Source organism: Garra rufa, chromosome 15 (genome assembly GCF_049309525.1).
Source record: "Garra rufa chromosome 15, GarRuf1.0, whole genome shotgun sequence".
NCBI classification, from domain to species: Eukaryota; Metazoa; Chordata; class Actinopteri; order Cypriniformes; family Cyprinidae; genus Garra; species Garra rufa.
Window position 1 is genome coordinate 669930 of NC_133375.1, and position 19838 is coordinate 689767.

At 35.8% G+C, this 19838-nt stretch overlaps 1 protein-coding gene across 3 annotated transcripts in view; it reads right to left on the bottom strand.

Annotated features, from left to right (window-relative positions):
• Positions 1-19838, bottom strand: part of pcsk5b (proprotein convertase subtilisin/kexin type 5b) — a 94545-nt gene that overhangs the window by 58852 nt on the left and 15855 nt on the right. For all 3 annotated transcript variants that reach the window (XM_073818525.1, XM_073818527.1, XM_073818526.1), the window contains exons 6-10: positions 12477-12565; positions 10105-10277; positions 8742-8954; positions 4348-4448; positions 48-151 (exon numbers count right to left, since the gene is read on the bottom strand). In XM_073818525.1, coding sequence (XP_073674626.1) covers positions 48-151; positions 4348-4448; positions 8742-8954; positions 10105-10277; positions 12477-12565 — 680 coding nt within the window. The remainder of the gene's footprint in view (positions 1-47; positions 152-4347; positions 4449-8741; positions 8955-10104; positions 10278-12476; positions 12566-19838) is intronic.

The following is a 19838-nucleotide window of genomic DNA, read 5'->3' on the forward strand; positions in this document are numbered from 1 at the left end:
AACTATCCCTTTAAAACGAGATTAAAGCCAGTTTAAAAGACTGATACCATTATAACCAGCAGCATTGGTTTTCCAGTCAGGAGCGCTGAGATGTCCAGCACGAGATGTCTTCACTATTATGTGTTGCACGTCTCGCCATGTCAGGAAAGGACTGCAACAGAAAGTCAGAAATAAGATTAATGGACATTTGCATGACTAAATAATATCTCCAAACTCGATTTAAACAAAAATAATCAGATTATTATAATCCAAACAATCACACTGGCCATGGTTTTCAGCTGTAAGTCTCATTGCCTGGATATCTGGTTGAAGCATTCGCTCCCATAATTCACCGTGCACACTGGGATCAAACATCAAACCAAAGAGAGATGGATGCCATGTGTCCCTGAATATCCCCCCGAAATATCGAAACAATCTAACTCTGTTTGGTTCGCTGCATTGTGCTGGGAATATACAGTCACATGGCAGCCATATGTCAAGGTTTTCCTCAATTTCCTCTAAAATCAGACACAGTCGAAACTCACAGGAAGCATGCCGCTTGCTACAACATTCAGAATCTCTCGGTTTTTAAAACGGTCAGGATTTTTCTTGCTCTTCTGAAATAATGTTGTATAAAACAAACTTTAAGACTGAAACTGAAACCTAAAGTACAGTACAGTTAGGTGATTCAATTTAGGTAATTAGCCTAGTTGTTAAAGGGCCCCTTGTTTACAAGCAGAGGAATGCATGGGATTCTTTTGTGAAGAAATTGTTAAATAAAGTCATTATTTTTGTTTTCTTTGTGCACAGAAAGTATTCTCATAGGTTCATAAAATTAAGGTTGAACCACTGATGTCACATGGACTATTTCAACAATGTCCTTACTGTCTTTCTGGGCCTTGAACATGTCAGTTGCATTGCTGTCTCTGCAGGGTCAGAAAGCTCTTGGAATTCTTCAAAAATATCTTAATTTGTGTTCTGAGATGAATGAAGGTCTTGGTTTGGAACTATAGGAGGGTGAGTAATTAATGCCAAAAAAAAAACATTTAAGGGTGTTGTGTTTTCAGGTGATAAACCAGTTGTATTACAGTGACAACTTGTCACCTCACAATATTTCAACTGAACAAATTCAACGTATTGCATAATTTTGGGTCAGGGTGAAGTACATGTACACTGCATGTTTACCCGTTGTAGCTCATCCATATTGTGTGCACATAATAGACACATGGTGCATTTAATTAATGTTGTAAAGATCATATTTATGATTTATGATTAAGACACCACCATGTCGCAATGACAAATACTGAAACTCAGAGTTTTAGCCCTAGAGTTTCCGAGTCAGGAGCGTGTCAGCAAGGAAAAATGGTGGACATAATAAATGTGGCATCTTTAGTTGTCTGTAATTTTTTTTTTTTTTTTTTTATGGTGACCATGAACCACAAAACCAGTCTTAAGTAGCATGGGTATATTTGTGGAAATAGCCAAAAATACATTGTATGGATAATGAAAATATACATTTTTCTTTTATGGCAAAAATCATAGTAACATATGAATAGTAATATGCATTGCTAAGAACCTCATTTGGACAACTTTAAAGGCGATTTTCTCAATATTTAGATTTTTTACACCCTCAGATTCCAGATTTTCAAATAGCTGTATCCCAGCAAAATATTATCCCTAACAAACCATACATGAATGGAAAGCTTATTTATTCACCTTTCAGATGATGTTTCAATCTCAGTTTCAAAAAAATTGATCCTTATGACTGGTTTTGTGGTCCAGGGTCACATATAAAAGTTGTATATTTTATTTCCAAAAAAAATAGCTTAATTTTATATACAGAAAATGATTGCACAGTGAGTATTGCACAATTCTGACAGAATATATAGCAATCCATTTGATAGCATTTTCAAAAATGTAACAAAAAAATTGAGAAAGAGAGACACTCAATGCACATTTTTTTCATATTTTTTTTAGAAGTAGATAAGAACACTGCTGAAGCTAAAGTATCTGCAATCTTTCTTCGACCAAAGTGTCTTGAACGCACCTGACATCATAATTATGACTTCCCAACTCATAAATACAAATTTCCGAGAAGGACTCGAATGCACTAAGTGACACAGTCAAAACTCATCAAAAGCATTAATTAAATGTCCGGAGTGTCTATTTACACTTGCTGGCAGAGGATATTAACATTAAATCCGCCCACCAGCGTGTTGTTAGGCTAGACAACATTACAAAGACGGCTATTAATAACAGCTTCAGTGGTGTAGGTGGTAAACTGCATTGTAAATACTGTCTTCTTGACCTCTGGACATGATCGACCAGAGTTTGAATCCACCTTCTGCCAAACACTGGAAAGGCATTTATTTTCAATTTAAAAAAAAAGGAAATCATTGAAAAGTGGAAAATAAAGTACCTCACAGGTGTTTAACAGTTAGGGGTAGGTGTAGGGAGGGCTTTATTGTCCCAATATGGCATCATGCATTAACTAATTTTAATAAAAATGATCAATTATAATCAATATTTTATTATTGGAGATTGTTTTATAATATACTACAATACAGCAAATACAGTATCTGCAACTTAGTAGTATAAATAGCGTAACTATTATTTATTGCAAAGAAAATACAGCTATTTTTGCATTGTGAAAATAGAATCTATTGCTATTCGCACTTAGTCCAATCCTTAAATGTCACTTTTTCAGTCAGTGATTTTATATAACCTGTATATGGGCTGTCCCAAATACAGCTGTCCCACAACCAAAAAATGTTTAAAAAGCATTTAAGTATTCAACTCTTAGATGTTCGTTAAGTTCCTTCTATTATCTAATGAAACCCACAAAAATATTTAAAATATTACTAAGCTTATTATATATAAAATCATTTAGTGGGTACTTTCAATTGGGAGGTTGCTGTCCCGAACCCTGACCCCTAAATTTCCCTTAAATTTCAACATGACATTGCAATATTTTTTTTCCATTGTTGTTTTTAAAAGTATTTTTTTGTTTTTTTTATAAAGTGAAGTTTTCGTAGTAAATTTGAGTAATATTTTCTTAGTAAATTATGAAACTTTATGGGGAAAAAAATGTGTTCCACAATTTTCGTGTGACTACAAAAATTTTAGTAAAATAGCAAAAATATATTTACACCATAGATATAAGCAAAATCTTAATAGGTAAATGTAACCCTTTTTATATAATTATTTCAGGTTACATGTTACACCGTACTTTTATTTTGACAGGTCGCCGTGAAGTTTCTGTGTATACAGTATGATATGATGCTAGTTTTCTCAAATGAAACGGTAAAAGTGACACTCACAGCAGTTTTGGAGATTGAGTTTATCTGTTCATGTGAGATGCAAATGCCAAAAATTACCGGGAGCGTCACGTGTGTTTCAGTATGCGTGTAGTAAAAGCTCGTCTCCGCCATTCATACATACAGCTAGGCAAACGGAACATACCGGATTCATATTAAAACGGTCTTTTTGCATTTCAGTTTTCACATACACTAGTCCATATCGCGATTTGAATTAAGTGACAGACCAACATTTGATTTATGAATCCAAAAAACTACGAAATTACGTGGCATTTCGCGCTATAGTAGATTCGGTTTTTATGAATGGAGGACGACGCGACCCCGTCTGTGTTTTGGCGGAGGAGACGTAAACGCGCGACCATATTCTATAGTCTTCGGTATACTATCAAGGTGAAAGTCATCATAGCTTGCGTAGTTTAGACCCAGCTCCCAACCCAAATTTGAGAATAGATTAACGGCGATATTTTTTTTATCGCACGATAAGAGTCTCACGTTAACGCAGCACGTTAACGCCGATAACGGCCCACCACTACTAAAAATGCAATTTGAGAATTAACTGCACAATTACTAGAAACGTGTACCTCGGATATTATACAATTTGCATACATGCACATGTTTTGGAAAATACCAACTCTGACTTTGGACCAATTCTGCAGATTGGAAAACACAAAAGAAGATATTTTGAAGAATGTTTATAAATAAACGGCTGACAGTAGCCATTGACTTCCATAGTGTTGAAAAAAAAACTATGGAACTCAATTGCTAACATCTTTTTTTTTTTTTAAATATCTTCTTTTGTGCTTAGAAGAAATAAGAAACTCCAACAGATTTTGAACAAGTGGAGGGTGAGTAAATAATAAAATAAATGTTAATTTTAATCACTTTAATTCAGAGGTTTAGCAAGAGTGTGAAAAGTAACTGGAGTGTATAGCATAACACCGTCATGATTAGTGGTTAAATATACTAATTCCACTTACATGACCTGGAACAGACATTTCCACTAAACAGCTGTTAGAGAAATGAGAGCATACAGTAGTTTGTTTTCACTTACTTTGCTTCCAGAGCAAGAGCAATGATCCCTGCGGCCATCGGCGCTGACGCTGATGTTCCAGTGTGACTGTCTGTGCAGCGCTGCCTCAGATCGGTCGTGATCTAACAGGAGAGAGAAAAAAAAAACGCAGGTTAGTCTTGTGCATGATAAGTAAACATGTATTGACACAAGTAAGCAACATGACGTGAAGTAGCAATACTTGACCACTCCTGTTGTAATACACAACATTGTCTACACTGCGAGTACGTGATAGACAGCTTTGTTTATTTTAACAAGTGTACACTGCTTTTTTGTACCTGGTTATTCGAGTTTAGTTTGAATTTTTATATGTCATTTGCTGTTTTTGAAAATAACTATTTTAGCATGGTTTAGATTTAGTGTATTAACTTTCATCCCGTCTCGCATAGGGCCACAAACTGTTCCATCTGCTGCTTTAATCAGACATAGTACACTTAATCCAAAAAGAAATATTGCCAAGGTTGAATTGTTATTTGTTAAATGCACTTTAGCATGCTGCAGCACTTACTGACAATGAAATGTGCTATAAATGTGCCATTGTGCTACACTTTGCAGTAAATTACCACCACTTTGGGGCATTTGCGATTCAGCAGCATGGACTGGATCCACTCAGAAATCTCAGAAAACATTCGAGAGTTTAGTTTAAGGCCATTTTGATCAATTAAAAGAGACTCTAATTTCAGCTGTGAGACATCTGCATGTTAGATTTCAGATTTACTCTGTTCTAAATGTCACACACACACACAAAATTAAAGTGTGGCTGGTTGTTTTATAATTAAACATCATTTTCCTGTGTAGCTGGATAGTTATATTTTAATTTGTTGACAGCAGATCAGATCAGAAGTCTTAAAGTCCCCATGAAATCAAAATCAAAAAAGTTGTCTGGTTTTTAGTGTATGATATCCTTAAGGTTTTCTATAAGCTAATGTGCTTCAAAACAATGACAAAATTCACATATAGAAGATATAAGCATTCAAAACTTAAAGTTTCTACATTTAACTTTCTGTCCAATCAAATGCTCTCTAGAATCTGAAGTGTCCCGCCCCCTGCACTATAAATGGACATTGAAGCTGTGGCTGAAATCAGCCACTTGTTCACAGAATTAGTATTTTTTTGTACGGTGAATGGCATGTAGTGCACTATATAGGGGATAGGGAACAATTCAGAGAGTTTCCATTGGGTCGCATAAGTTTTTGAACATATAAATTTTAAGTACTTTTCCCCTGCAATATTATTTTATTTTAAAGGTGTGGTCACATTTACCACTTTTCAGTGAGTGTAATCCAGTCTTTCAATATACAAATCACTCAATCGGGGATTTAATGTGGGAGGGAAAGAATTACCCATACAGATTTTGCAACAGGTTCAAGTTCAATACTTAAATTTGCCAAGTTGACCAACCAAAAGCGGCTTACATCTCATACATCTCTATGATATTGACAATAACAGACATTCAACCATTTTTGCCTTTGAAATTTTATTTTTAGTACAGCTTGCTAAAATATTTTTAGCATGGTCTATTTTTTCATCTCTGCTTACTTTCGACCCATGATCAGTCAAATCTATAGGTCATTGCACATTGAGTCCGATTTTCGTATGCGTTCTTTAGTTTTCTCATATTCGCCATCCGTTACTATCAAAGTGCTTATTATGGATGTGAAAACGCAGAAAATCAAACATAATCCATTTTTTTTTTTATGACGGACGAAAGTTTCAGAGGCAGTGTATAAACTCGATTAACATAACCTGTATTCATATTTTAACGTGCAAAAAATCTCTGATGAAAATTTCGTACTCATGTGTGCAATGAAATTAACTCTTGCAGCTCTTGTTGGATGCAGGGTTGCCAAGTCTCACGGAATTGGTCTACTTTTAAACTGTTGCCATGGATTGAATTCCTCCAGTTATTTAAAGGTTTTAAATATTGCAGAAATAAAATTTCAATAAAATGCCTGTATTTAAATATTTTGCGTTCTACCTATGATAGACCCATATAGACCTGGTAACCCTGTTTTCAGATGCTTTCAGATTTGAATTGTAGCTTACATTTTCCAACTGCAGTAAATTATTTTTATTTCTATAAAAATGCAAAATGGCAGTGAAGGTGCCCCCCCCCCCCCCCATCATAACCCCAGCCCACCTTGAATATCCCTTGGCCCACCCATCAGCTCATATCTGGCGCCGGGCCTGTTATAACCCTGTGTAAATATGAGCAATCTACAATATGGACAAGGTTGTGAAAACTTGGAGATTCAGTGAACTGTAAACTCAGCTAAATTACCTGAAAACTGCAGGAGATCAGAACAAAGAGAAGTGCTAATGTCCGTAACACTGGGGATCAGAATGTAAACACGTATTGCAAAAGGAGTTTGAAAGCCAGTGTGGAATTTCACACTGAAATTGAGACAAGCTGAGAGACAGGGAAGAACCGTGGCTCTGTAACTCTCAGAGGAGTGTGTAAAACTGTGTGTGGGCTGTTAACCACAGCGGTTAACACCAGGATGCTCTCATGACACAGTGACCAACAAAAGGAGATCAAACACACATGTTTGGCCAAAGAAATACACGAAAAAATTTAAACGGCAATGAATTGAAAAAATGTGATGATAATATCTCCTTTTGAAGATATTACGCAGTTCATTGGTGTTTACCTTCCAAAAGGTTTCCATAAATATTTGAATGAGTAAATGTGCTTCAGCTCATTTTTAAGCACAGATTAATATCAAGTTTCCACCCATTTGAGGAAAAAATCATTTAGTCTAAAGCTACAAGACAAAAATTAAAGTTTCGTTCTTCTGTTAAACAGAAAAGAGAATGTAGTTACAAGCAGCGATTACCGGAGTTCAAGCGCTTTAAAGGGATAGTTCATCCGAAAATGAAAATTTAATGTTTATCTGCTTACCCCCAGGGCATTCAAGATGTAGGTGACATTGTTTCTTCAGTAGAACACAAACGAAGATTTTTAACTCAAACCGTTGCAGTCTGTCAACCATATAATGTCAGTCCAGAGAATTGTACTACACTGGGTTTTTTTTTTTCAGATTGAGCAAAAAAACCTAGGACTAGTTCACAAAGGTAGGTTTTTACATCTTAACAATTTAAAAAAATGATTTAATTGACAGTAGTGGTTCTAGAGTCAAAGTTGTTCTTAATAAGGAAGTCTATCATAGGATATGAATATGACATGTATGCGTAAAAAAAAATGCACAATGTACAATTGTTTATGCCTAAAATGTGGTATCCCCCCCCCCCAGTGGCCGATTTCGTTCCAGTCAGCCTCCGTTAGCCTTGTATAATAGGTGGTCAAACTTTATCGGCCAATGGCGACCATGTTTTTTTGAGATACGCAAATGTCCTTATACACACTTGTATGCACACTTTGGACCAAGATTGTGCATTGCGATTTTCATGTTGATAGGACATACTGTTGTGTAGTTATGGCCAGTTCTTTCCATCATAAAGCGCCACCAAGTGGCCAAACTCCCTGATTTTTGTCCTGTGACCTCAGATTAAGCTGTTACATTAGTGTCCTGAGTTTGGTGACATATCTCATTCCGTTCAGGAGTTCTAGGCATTTACTAAAAATAGCCCTGCACCTTTCAAACGTTTTGGCATCCCTTTGTGATGGTGAAAGTTCAACTTTTTTGGTTAATTATTGATATTTCCTCTCCAGATAATCTTTCTGCACTGGTTTGGCTGCCTTCAGGCAAAAAAAAACCTACTAGTTCGCACAAAAAAAATCTAAAATACCCACTTTTTTTTGCCATGCTCACAATCAAATCTGAGGCATGTGTTTCGTTTGGTGTAAGCCAAGGATTCCAACGACATAAGACACTAGCCTTCAACTGACAGTTTAGGAGTCATGAGCGATTTCATACTTTTGACTGCTGTAGTGCCACCGTTAGGCCAATTGGGGCAAGGCTTGGTGATGTTCAGTGTGTTCCAAATGGGATATTGTCGGTAGTGTGAGTACTACCATCCCTCCAAGTTTCAAGTCTCTATGATTTACGTTTGCTCTGCACGATCAGTTTTACTTGGAAATTGCTGATCTTTGGCCATTCTAACAATTACAATTGGGTTTCAGTGCTACACGCTTGAACCCCTAAACATTTGGGAGAAAGTTGGTGACCAAACTGTTGACCTTCATAGTATGGAAGAAAATACTATGAAAGTCAATGGGGTACCATCAAATATTTGGTTACTAAAATTCTTCAAAATATTTTGTGTTTAACAAAAGAAACAAACTCTTACAAGTTTGTAAGAGTGAGTAAATGATGACACAATGTTCATTTCTGGGTGAACTATTCTTTTAAAGCCAATTCAGCAGCAGGCCTGTTTTATAGTCTACTCAGGGCTGAAGATGACTGATAACTTACAATTTTGCGGTCGTAGTTCTCTCCACTGCTGTAGGTGGTGGTGAGGGTGGAGGCGCACTCTTCCAGATACCAGGGCTTGCGGCCACTCTCTGCCGTGCTGCTGATGGATATCGTGTAGATGCTGTTGGTGTAGCCGTCACATGAACAGTGATCGCGACTCCGACCGCCATTTCCTGATGCCCAAACAAAGATTGAGCCCCGTCCTTTCCTGCCCTGTGAAGAAAACGCATTTTGTTTACCGTTGACCATTTCTGAATGGTCACCACTGGCACATAATGCAACAAAGAAATTACTAATAGACCTACAAACCTCTGTGTAAAAATAACATTATGATGCTGTCATCTTTCTGAAGTCATTTTTACCCCCCTGTAACTTGACTCTGAACCTAAGGTAAAAATTGACCTCCCGCTACAAAATATTGGATTACTCAGTAAATATTTATCTATTACATTTAATATTTTGGCTTTCATACATGTCTATCTTTCTTCTGAAAAAATTATTAACAATTTTTTTTTTATTTGGTTGATTTGACATGGAATGACCCTATAGATATTTTCTCACACAAATGGATTGATCTGCTTCAGAAGGCCTATATTAACCCCTGGAGCCGTATGGAGCACATTTTATGATGGATGGATGCACTTTATTGGACTTCAAAATCTCATCACCTGTTCAATGTCATTACAAAGTTTGGAAGAACAAGGACATTTTTAAATATAACTCTGATTGTATCAGTCTGAAAGAAGAAAGTCACATACACCTAGGATGGCTTGGGGGTGAGTAAATCATAGGGTAATTTTCATTTTTGTGTGCACTATCCCTTTAATTATATTAATATAATTTAATTTAAAGAAAATACATATATTCAAAGAGTTTGTTTCCAATTTCAAACAAACAAACAAACAAAAACTGAATGACAGCTCTATTTGAAACACTTCAAAGCAAGAACTAATAGAATCAGGACAGTATAAACTCCAAGCATTAATGTCCTCTAGGCTTTTCTTATGAGAGGAGACCAGTATTACTTGATGTCTATGAGTCTTACATACCTCAAACATGCCTAAACCACTCCAAACACACCTTTGGCACAGGATACATGCCAATTACTGACTGCGACTCATGACTCAGGGAAGATAAACTAAAATTGCGTTCTAAAGTTCACTGCCGTAGCAGGTGGTGGAGTGTGAGAAGCAGAGGAAAACACCCTAGGTGGGCCAGACTGCTGAAGAGACGTGACTGATGACCTGAGCATTACACTTCCTGACTTATGAATGCCACATTACTTTTCACTTTTATGGAAAACATAACATACTTTTCACATGAACTTGAAAAATACTTCTATACATGCTGAGATGGTTCTTACCAGTCTGATGCCGTTTTCAAAGGCCTGTCTGGCGAGGGAAGCGGGCCCATCCACGGTTTTGCCGTCATCATCTGGACCCCAGCTGGCACTGTAAATATCTATGTGTTGAGGGTGTAGACTCAGTGATTTGGCCTCTACCATGTCTGTCACATCTCCATCCAACATACGGACACCTGCAGGACAAGCCCAAAGAAAACCTCAGGAGGGAAACATATGCCACTAAAGATAAGTCTGCCAATGAAGTCCAACAGACATGCAAAGCTACACATTTACAAAATACACTAGATGGGGGGAGATGTTGTCTAAACAACTAGTCAACTAATCTATCGTAAGAAAGCCCTGAATAATCTAGGGCGACGTGGAAAACGCAGACAGAATTCCGGAATCCAGTCATGAAAACGGAATTTATTGTATAACACAGAATGTCATGGAGTTGCCCAATTTTGGATGAATAAATCAAAAGTAGGTCAGTACACTTAAATCTAAATGCAATATGGACTAGTGTCTGTGAATATTAAGCCGCAAAACGACTACTTAAAAATTTATCCTGGATGATCTATGTGTCTCTGTGTGAATGAATGGCGCAAATGCGTGGTTTTGTTTACTACACACATACTAAAGCATGAGTGGTGCTTTTGGTGTTTTCAGCCTCTCCTGCATCAATATATGCGTACATGAACACATAAATATAATCTCTAGAACTGCTCTAAAAGTCACTTCATGAGCATTTTACCATTTCTTTTGAGAAAAACTATCAGCATACTATATAAAACCTGTAAGTCTTCACAGCAACATGTAAAAAATAATTGTTTGGTTTAACTTGAAAAAAATGTGAAAGAAATAGTACTACTAATACTACTAATAAAATAATTGTGTTAAGTTATATTTAAGAGGAAAAATTACTTACCAGAATTAATTTAGCAGAAAAAATGTAAATACACAACACAATATTACTGAATAAATATTTTTTTCCCCCCATAAAATCAATTAATTAGAGATACTTTTTATTATTGAAATGGATCCAGAAAATTAATAGAAAACAGAATTTGGTCTAAATAAACCTCAATTTTATTTTAGAAAAAAAAAAAACAACAATAATAATTTTACAGGGCCTTAAAAATGTAAAAAAAACCTTTAATAAATTGCTGTTAAATTGTTTAAGTTTCAAATTTTAATTAACGATACATGCTTTTTGATTAATATAATCAATTTAATTTAACCATTAAAATGGAATCCCAAAAATTAAAATGGAAAAAAATGAATTTATAAATAAAGGATTTCATATAAATAAAAGCTGTATAAATAAAGGTTGTCATAGGGCCCTAATAATCAGGCTTTGACATAGGACTGATGATTAGAGGCCGTATATATTATATTATATTATATTATATATTTAATTGTTTCAAACAAACACTGCTCTTTTGAACTTTCTATTCATTAAAGTATACTGAAAAAATGCATTATGGTTTTTACAAAAATATTAAAAAGCACCGCTGTTTTTAACAGAAATGTACCTTGAGCAGCAAATCAACATATTAGAATGATTTCTGAAGGATCATGTGACACTGAAGACAGGAGCAATGCTAAAAATAAGTTTAAATTGTAATATTTCACAAGACTATTGTTTTACTGCATATTGTTTTGATTCAATAAATGGAGCCTTTGTGAGCATAAGTAACTTTAAAAACATAAAAAGGTTTTGAACGATAACATATATGATGCATTCTTACATTCATAAACAGCTAAATGGAACGCAGGTGCATCAAGATGAGTTTATACAAGCTGTAATTAAAAAAAAAAAAATGGCATTTCATCTTAAAAATGTAAAAAAAAAAAAAAGATAATTAATTAAAAACCCCAACTTTAAAAAAATAAAAAAAAAAATTGTTAACTCCCAAAAAAAAAAAAGCAAAATACATTAATGACATCTGTGCAGGTTCTCTGTCATGTAGATGAATGTAGAATATTGTAAGAATATTGCTAATGGTAATTTTTTTTTATAATTTTACTACTTATCTCAGTGATTCCAACTGGAATCTAGCAGAAGAGGTGTGTTTAACAGTCTGGAGACACCTGACTTGAATACAGCTTGTGATTTTTTAACTGTTTGATCTAAAGCCTTCTGCATGAATGATTTCATTCCTTTTTTTAATGAATATTAAATGGACGATTTGCACAGCATGCAGAGCCGTGATCTTGCTGATTACGACTTTTAAGAACTTCATATACTGTATAAAATTCAATATATTTACAGTAACATTTTTAGTCACTAAAATTCACATACAAATTTGTGTTATTTCACAGTTTCGATGACTGTATTCACATGTACAGTAGTGGGTCTAAATCAGACAGTGACCATCAGCCAAACTCACCCCCAATCTTGGCGTTGTAAGCGATGCCCACCGTGCAGTGAGAGTTGTTGGCAGATGCTGCTACTTCACCAGCGCACCTCGTGCCATGCCTGAACAAAACACATCAGACGATAGTATTAGTACAGACACACACACACACACACACACACACACACACACACACACACACACATTCACTGACTGTATAAACAGTGACTGGAGACCCTTACGCAAGCACAGACATTGCTGCTGACCTATTACACACACTCGCTACAGAAGGAACGCAGAAGTGGACAGGAAACAGACAGAGAGAGAGAGAAACAGCTGGGATGAAACTAAACATGTGCTTCCATGGCCAGCAGAGCTAAAACACAGCGGCTAAATATTTGAGATATTGAAGGAAAACATTCAAGCGGTTCCTCCGCTTCAGACGCAACGTGGACACATTCCTGACCCAAACTAAACCCACATAAATCTAAGACAAATCATCCGCAAAAAACGCACTAAAACGCTCACGCAAGACAAAGACAGACAGATGGAGAGAGATTCGGCTGTGGAACCTCCAGCAGTGAACAGCTGCATAGAAAAACTCACGCTACCATGGTAACCACCGTCTCCAATCTAAGCCATTTTTAAAAAGAAAACAAAAAGAAAGAGAGACAAAGATTGTAAAGATCCACAGCAGCACCGGATCCGGGATGAGACCAGGGTTCGGTCGCCATCGCAACCATTAACATTTACAAGGTCAAAAGGTCAAAAGGCCAGAGGAACTCCCAGGTGGTCCCTGGACTCGATCCCAATGCCAATCCAATGACTCCAGACTTAAACTATTCCAATGGTTATCCAATACTGAAACATGTCATAGAAAATACATGTCCCATAAAATCCAACAGACTGAGCACTTCAAGTCTACATTACTGTTCAAAGACGTCTATGCTTTTTAAGGAACTGTTTTCTATTTAAAGGAGTAGTTCACTTCCAGAACAAACATTCACAGACAATGTACTCACCCCCTTATCATCAAAGATGTTCATGTCTTTCTTGCTTCAGTCGTAAAGAAATTATGTTTTTAAAGGAAAACATTTCAGGATTTCTCTCCATATAGTGGACTTCAATGGTCCCCCCAAAATGCAGTTTAAATGCAGCTTCAAAGGACTTTAAACAATCCCAGCCGAGGAAGAAGTGTTTTATCTAGCGAAATGATCGGTTATTTTCTAAACAAATTGACAATTGATCTCATTTTCATCTTCAAATTCAAAATCGTCCTACATTGGTATTTTTCCTTTGGCGTTTGATCTACATTGGTCGGTACTTCTACAGCAATGTAAGATGATTTAAGTTTTTCAATACCCTAACTGTATTGACCTGGGATCACACAAACTATGCATCGATGAGCATTTGAGGTTAAAAAGTATATAAATTGTCAAGTTGTTTCAAAATATCAGATAATTTCGCTAGATAAGATCCTTCTTCATCGGCTGGGATCATTTAAAGCACTTTGAAGCTGCATTTAAACTGCATTTTGGAAGTTCAAACTCGGGGGCACCATAGAAGTCCATTATCTGGAGAGAAATCCTGAAATGTTTTCCTCAAAAAACATAATTTCATCACAACTGTATAAAGAAAGACATGAACATCTTGGATGACAAGGGGGTGAGGACATTATCTGTGAATTTTTGTTCTGAAAGTGAACTAATCCTTTAACCCCTTAGTGTTCCAACGTTCCACCGGCGGGACGTTTTGCATTGAGTTAAGTTTGACAGGAACTCTAAGGGGTTTTTAAGCTTTATAGGTTATATTTATTATCATTACCATCAATGTTAAAAAACCGTTGTGCAGCTTAATATTTCTGGAAAAAAACTGACTTTTTCAGCATTCTTTAAATAGAAATTTAATTAGAAAATTAAAATAGAACAGTGCGTGTCATTCACCAAGCATGTGTATGCACAAATTTGTGTGTGAAATGTGCGTACGAACACTTTTAAAAACAAATCATGATTTACCAAACATTTTGCAATAAAATTTAATATACATTTATGAAACCACATAGAAACATCTAAAACCACATGTACGCAAAAAGCACTTACTCTGTATTGCCTTACAATCATGTTTAAGGATTAGCTCACTTCCAAAAAACAAAAATTTACGGATAATTTACTCACCCACTTATCATCCAAATGTTCATGTCTTTCTTTCTTCAGTGGATAAGAAATGATGTTTCTTGAGGAAAACCTTTTTTAGGATTTCTCTTCGTCTACTGGAATTCTATGGTGCCCCCAAGTTTGAACTTCCAAAATGCAGTTTAAATGCAGCTTCAAATCTAGCAAAACGATCGGTCATTGTCGAAACAAACTTACTTTTTAACTTCAAGTGCTTGTCTTGTCTATGTCTGCGTGAACTCAGTTTTTTCTGGTTCAAGACAGTTAAGGTATGTCAAAAAAACTCTAAACGGTTCCAGCCGAGAAAGAAGGGTCTTATCAAGCAAAACGATCAGTTATTTTGGAAACAAATTGACAATTTTTAACTTTTTAACCTCAAATGCTCATCTATGCATGCGTAGCCTGTGTAATCCGGGTCAATACAGTTAGGACTAGGTTATGTTAAAAAACTCCCATCTCGTTTTCTTCCCTAACTTCAAAATCGTACTACATCGCTGCAGACGTACCGCCCCAGTGTTTAAAGGGAACATGCAAAGAAGATCAAACGCCCTTTAAAAAAAAAAAGGGTAAAACAGCGATGTAGGACGATTTTGAAGTTGAAGAAAAAAAAACGAGATGGGAGTTTTTCGACATACCCTAACTGTACTGACCCAGATTACACAGGCTACGCATGCGTAGATGAGCATTTGAGGTTAAAAAGTTAAAAACTGTCAATTTATTTCCAAAATAACCGATTTTTTTATTGCTTGATAAGACCCTTCTTCCTCGGCTGGGATCATTTAGAGCCATTTAAAGCTGCGTTCAAACTGCATTTTGAAAGTTCAAACTGGCGGGCTCCATAGAAGTCCGCTATATGGAGATAATTCCTGAAATGTTTTCCTCAAGAAACAACTTCTTTATGACTGAAGAAAAAAAAAAAAGACATGAACATCTTGGATGACAAGGGGGTGAGTAAATTATTCGTAATTTTTTGTTCTGGAAGTGAACTAATCCTTTAAAATTTAAAACAGAAGCTAACATGGAATAAACTAAGACAGTCAACTTGATAAAAAAAAAAAAACAACAACAACATTTTCTCAGAGAATTAAAAATATTACAATCCAATATGTTTGACGGACATTGATTTCTGACGTGATGTACATATGGGAAGTTTTTCTCCTGATTGTCAATATGTAATATCCAGATGGAACAAGGCGATTTTTCAATCTCTTTTATTCAATCTCTTTCAGAATGCAACAAATTATGAAACAGAACTTGCAGAGCTAGTAGCATTTGCTTTCACATACTTGTGTAGAGTATGATTTAGGCCTAAAAAAAAAAGTGGCTGGCCTTTTACATGTCATTCAGACTGTCTTTTCCTGTCTGACTATAATGCCAATAGTCAAAACCCTGCTATGTGAGACTAAGTCACATCTGCTAGCAGAATACAGGTCAATGAGAAAACCAGAAACATAAACCACACCTGGACAGAACATTTCAGCATTTCAGTATTTCCAGAACCACACAGGACACCGAAACCTTTCCTACGCTGCCTAAAAAACGAACAAAACTGATAATCCTATTATATGGAAAATATAAACCCATACAGCGTACAAACCATCCACAGTCACAATCACAGTCACAAGCTGTTGTGCTGCACATTTGACATACAGCTTAAAGGTCAGACTGGGTCAATAAACTGCATTTCCACTGAAAGTCTAGAGCAAAGCCCATGTTCATCTGGGAGATATATGAACTTCTAATATTTACAGTACAGCCGCTCGGTCACTCAGAACGACCCCCGGCGGCGAAGCTCACGGCCAAAACCCACCGCAGGGAAATAAAGACTCACATTACACAAACTATCAGCGGAGGAACCAACACAAAACATTCCAGCACATAAAAGATCGACAGCTTGTGTAGGATAGTCGCCAAACGACAGGGGAGACTTTACTGAATCGCTGAAACGAACCCAAAAAACAGTTGTGGTCAGAATTATTAGCACCCCTGGTAAATACGAGCAAACAAGGCTGTAAAAACAAATCTGCATTGTTTATACTTTTGATCTTAGACTAAAAAAACTAACCTTTAATTGAAGCCAAACAACCAAAAGTGGAGCAAGAAAAAAAAAAAACACATGAAATAAAATGTTTTTCTCCAATTCACATTATTAATAATAAATATCTCTGAAGTATATTCACATTAATATTTTAATTTTTTTAGCACACCAGGGTGACAATGAACATGAAATTGCCCTTGCATTACTTAAGCTAACACAAAGATGTGCAGTGAAAGATTATTGAGCTTCACAAATTAGAAAGAGGCTGTAAGAAGAGAACTAAAGCACTGAAAATTCAATTTCCACAATCGGTGCAATAATTAAAGGGATAGGTACATCAAAAAACGAAAATTTCCGCATGATGTACTCACCCTAAAGTAGGGCTGGGCGATAAAACGATAACGATATATATATCGCGATAGACAAGAGATCGATATCAATAAAAAATGTGTTCGATAAAACGTTCGATATTTTGTATTCTTCGTCGGCCCGCCCAGCCCCCCTTTAACGTTCAGTTCATAGCGCCAGATCACAATAGAAGTTAAGGTTATCTTTCCTACAGAACGGGTCCATGTTGTTGTATTAAACAAACTAAATAGCCTTATGTTATTTATCTTATTTACACGACGGCATGTGATTTCTGTCTCTACATGATCGCGTGTTTACAATGTCTCCTCACAGACGGGATCGCGGACTCCATTCATAAAAACGGACTTTACTATAGGGCGGAATGCCGCGGAATTCGTCGATTTTTGGACCAATAAATCAAAAGTTGGTCTGTTAATTAATTCAGATCGCCATATGGACTAGTGTCTGTGAAAACTGAAATGCCAAAAGACCGTTTCAATAAGAATCCTGCATGTTCCGTTTGCCTCTATATGTATGAATGGAGGAGACGCGCTTTATTTTCACTACACGCATACTGCACACGTGACGCTCCCGCTAATTTTTGGCCTTTGCATCTCACATGAACAGACAAACTCCAATAAATACTTCTCCAAAGCTGCTGTGAGTGTCACTTTTTGTCAATTTTACCATTTCATTAGTGAAACTAGCATCATTCATACTGTATTACACACTGAAACTTCACGGCAACCTGTCAAAATAAAAGTACGGTTTAACATGTAACAGAACAATATTAGTCTTGTATTACTGTACAGTATAATGTAGGTGTTTATATGTTCACATTTAAATAATTTACATAAAACAATATATATGATAAAAAATAAAATAAAGAGTCACCACTTAATTGTTGAAAAAATACTATTATTATTAAACCTTTTTTAGCTGAATATAATTTTTCTTCTATGTATTTTAACAGTAAAGCTCTGTTTATTTTTAAAAATAAATCTGTGATTTTGCTTTCATTTGATTATCAGAAAAATTAAAACAAGAATTTCTGAAAAAAAAAAAAAAGATTGTAAGGCCCTATTGTTCAAAATGTTGAAAGTTTTGGACTTATTTTTTCACTTCATTTTTCAAAAAAATATTTTTGTTATTACACAAAGTATAGGCTAAAGTACCGGGAAAGAAGTAATGTTGGCTACTGGCAACCAGCAATCTGTGCAGAAAAAAATATAATCAGCAGTACTTTGCAACAACCTCTGACCTGTGGTCAAGCCGTACTTCTGGGCCATACATTAGCTTGACCATTCACTTCATCGACAATGAATGGGGTTTGAATTGAGGATTAAGAGATAATTAAGTGTATATTGTGACTTTAGACTTATGTTTACATTTTAATTATTTGAGTTTTCCATGGTTGTTGACATTTCTGTCTTAATAACTGAGGGGATTATGATCAGAGGCAGGTTAAGTTTAAAATAAAAATGCTTGAGTGTAATATATTTTTCTCCTGGTCCTTATTTTAAATGGGTCATAAAAATATCAATAATTATCGATATCGACCGATATGAAACACTGATATCGTGATATAGTTTTCAGCCATATCGCCCAGCCCTACCCTAAAGCCATCCTAGATGTATATGACTTTCTTATTTCAGAATAATACAATCAGAGTTATATTTAAAAATGTCCTGGCTCTTCCAAGCTTTGCAATGGTAGTGAATGGGTGTTGAGATTTTGAAGTCCAATAAAGTGCATCCATCCATCATGAAAAGTGCTCCACATGGCTCCAGGGGGTTAATAAAGGCCTTCTGAAGTGAAATTCGCTAGAATGCCACTCTCTCGTGTGTGTGTACAACAGTTAGCGAAAGCCAGAGATTACGGTTTATAAAGTTTTAAATATGGATATTTTTCTTACACAAACAAATCGATTCACTTCAGAATGCCTTTATTTACCCCTGGAGCCATGTGGAGCACTTTTTATGATGGATGGATGCACTTTATTGGATTTCAAAATCTCAACAGCCATATACTGGAAATAAAAAGCTTGGAAGAGTCAGGACTTTTTAAATGCAACTCTGACTGTTTTCATCTGAAAGAAGAAAGTCACATACAGCAGTGTTAATTCCGCTGACAAATCATTTGTCAATTTTTTTTTTTTTCACAGACGATAATAAAACAAAAACTCATTTTGAATGACAAAAACTATGACGAAAATCCATTTGTCAACTAATAAAAATTAGACAAAAATATTAGGGAGGGACAATTCGGGCCTCTCATAAAGCGGTAAAAAAAAATTATATCTGAGAGTAAAAGAAGAGCAGACATATGGATAAATTTGATGACACAAAAGAGAACTGTTTTCTGAGCGCAGACACTGAAGGAGCACCTTTCACACTGAGCACAAGTACTCTTTCGCGTCTCACGAATGGAGAAATACACACAAAATGATGTTGAATTGTCAGTTTTGACAAGTATTCATGTATACACATCGTGAGTAAAAGTAAACAGTTGGGAGACTATTGGACATGTATCAGTACATTGCATCTGTGCAGTCAGTTTTAAAGGGACAGCAGCCTAATTTAGCTGCTATTGTCTGTGGCATTGATGTTAATCAAGCAGCAATAGAAAGACTCTCAACTAGACTAAAACTAAAACTAAAACTATTCAAATGACTAAAATATGCATTTTAGTCAAAAGATAATGACTAAGACTAAGCCAAAAGAAATTGCTGTCAAAATATACACCTAACACTGATATACACCTAGAATGGCTTGAGGGTGAGTAAATTAAAGGGTAATTTTCTTTTTTGAGTGAACAATCCTTTTAAGATGTTCTAAT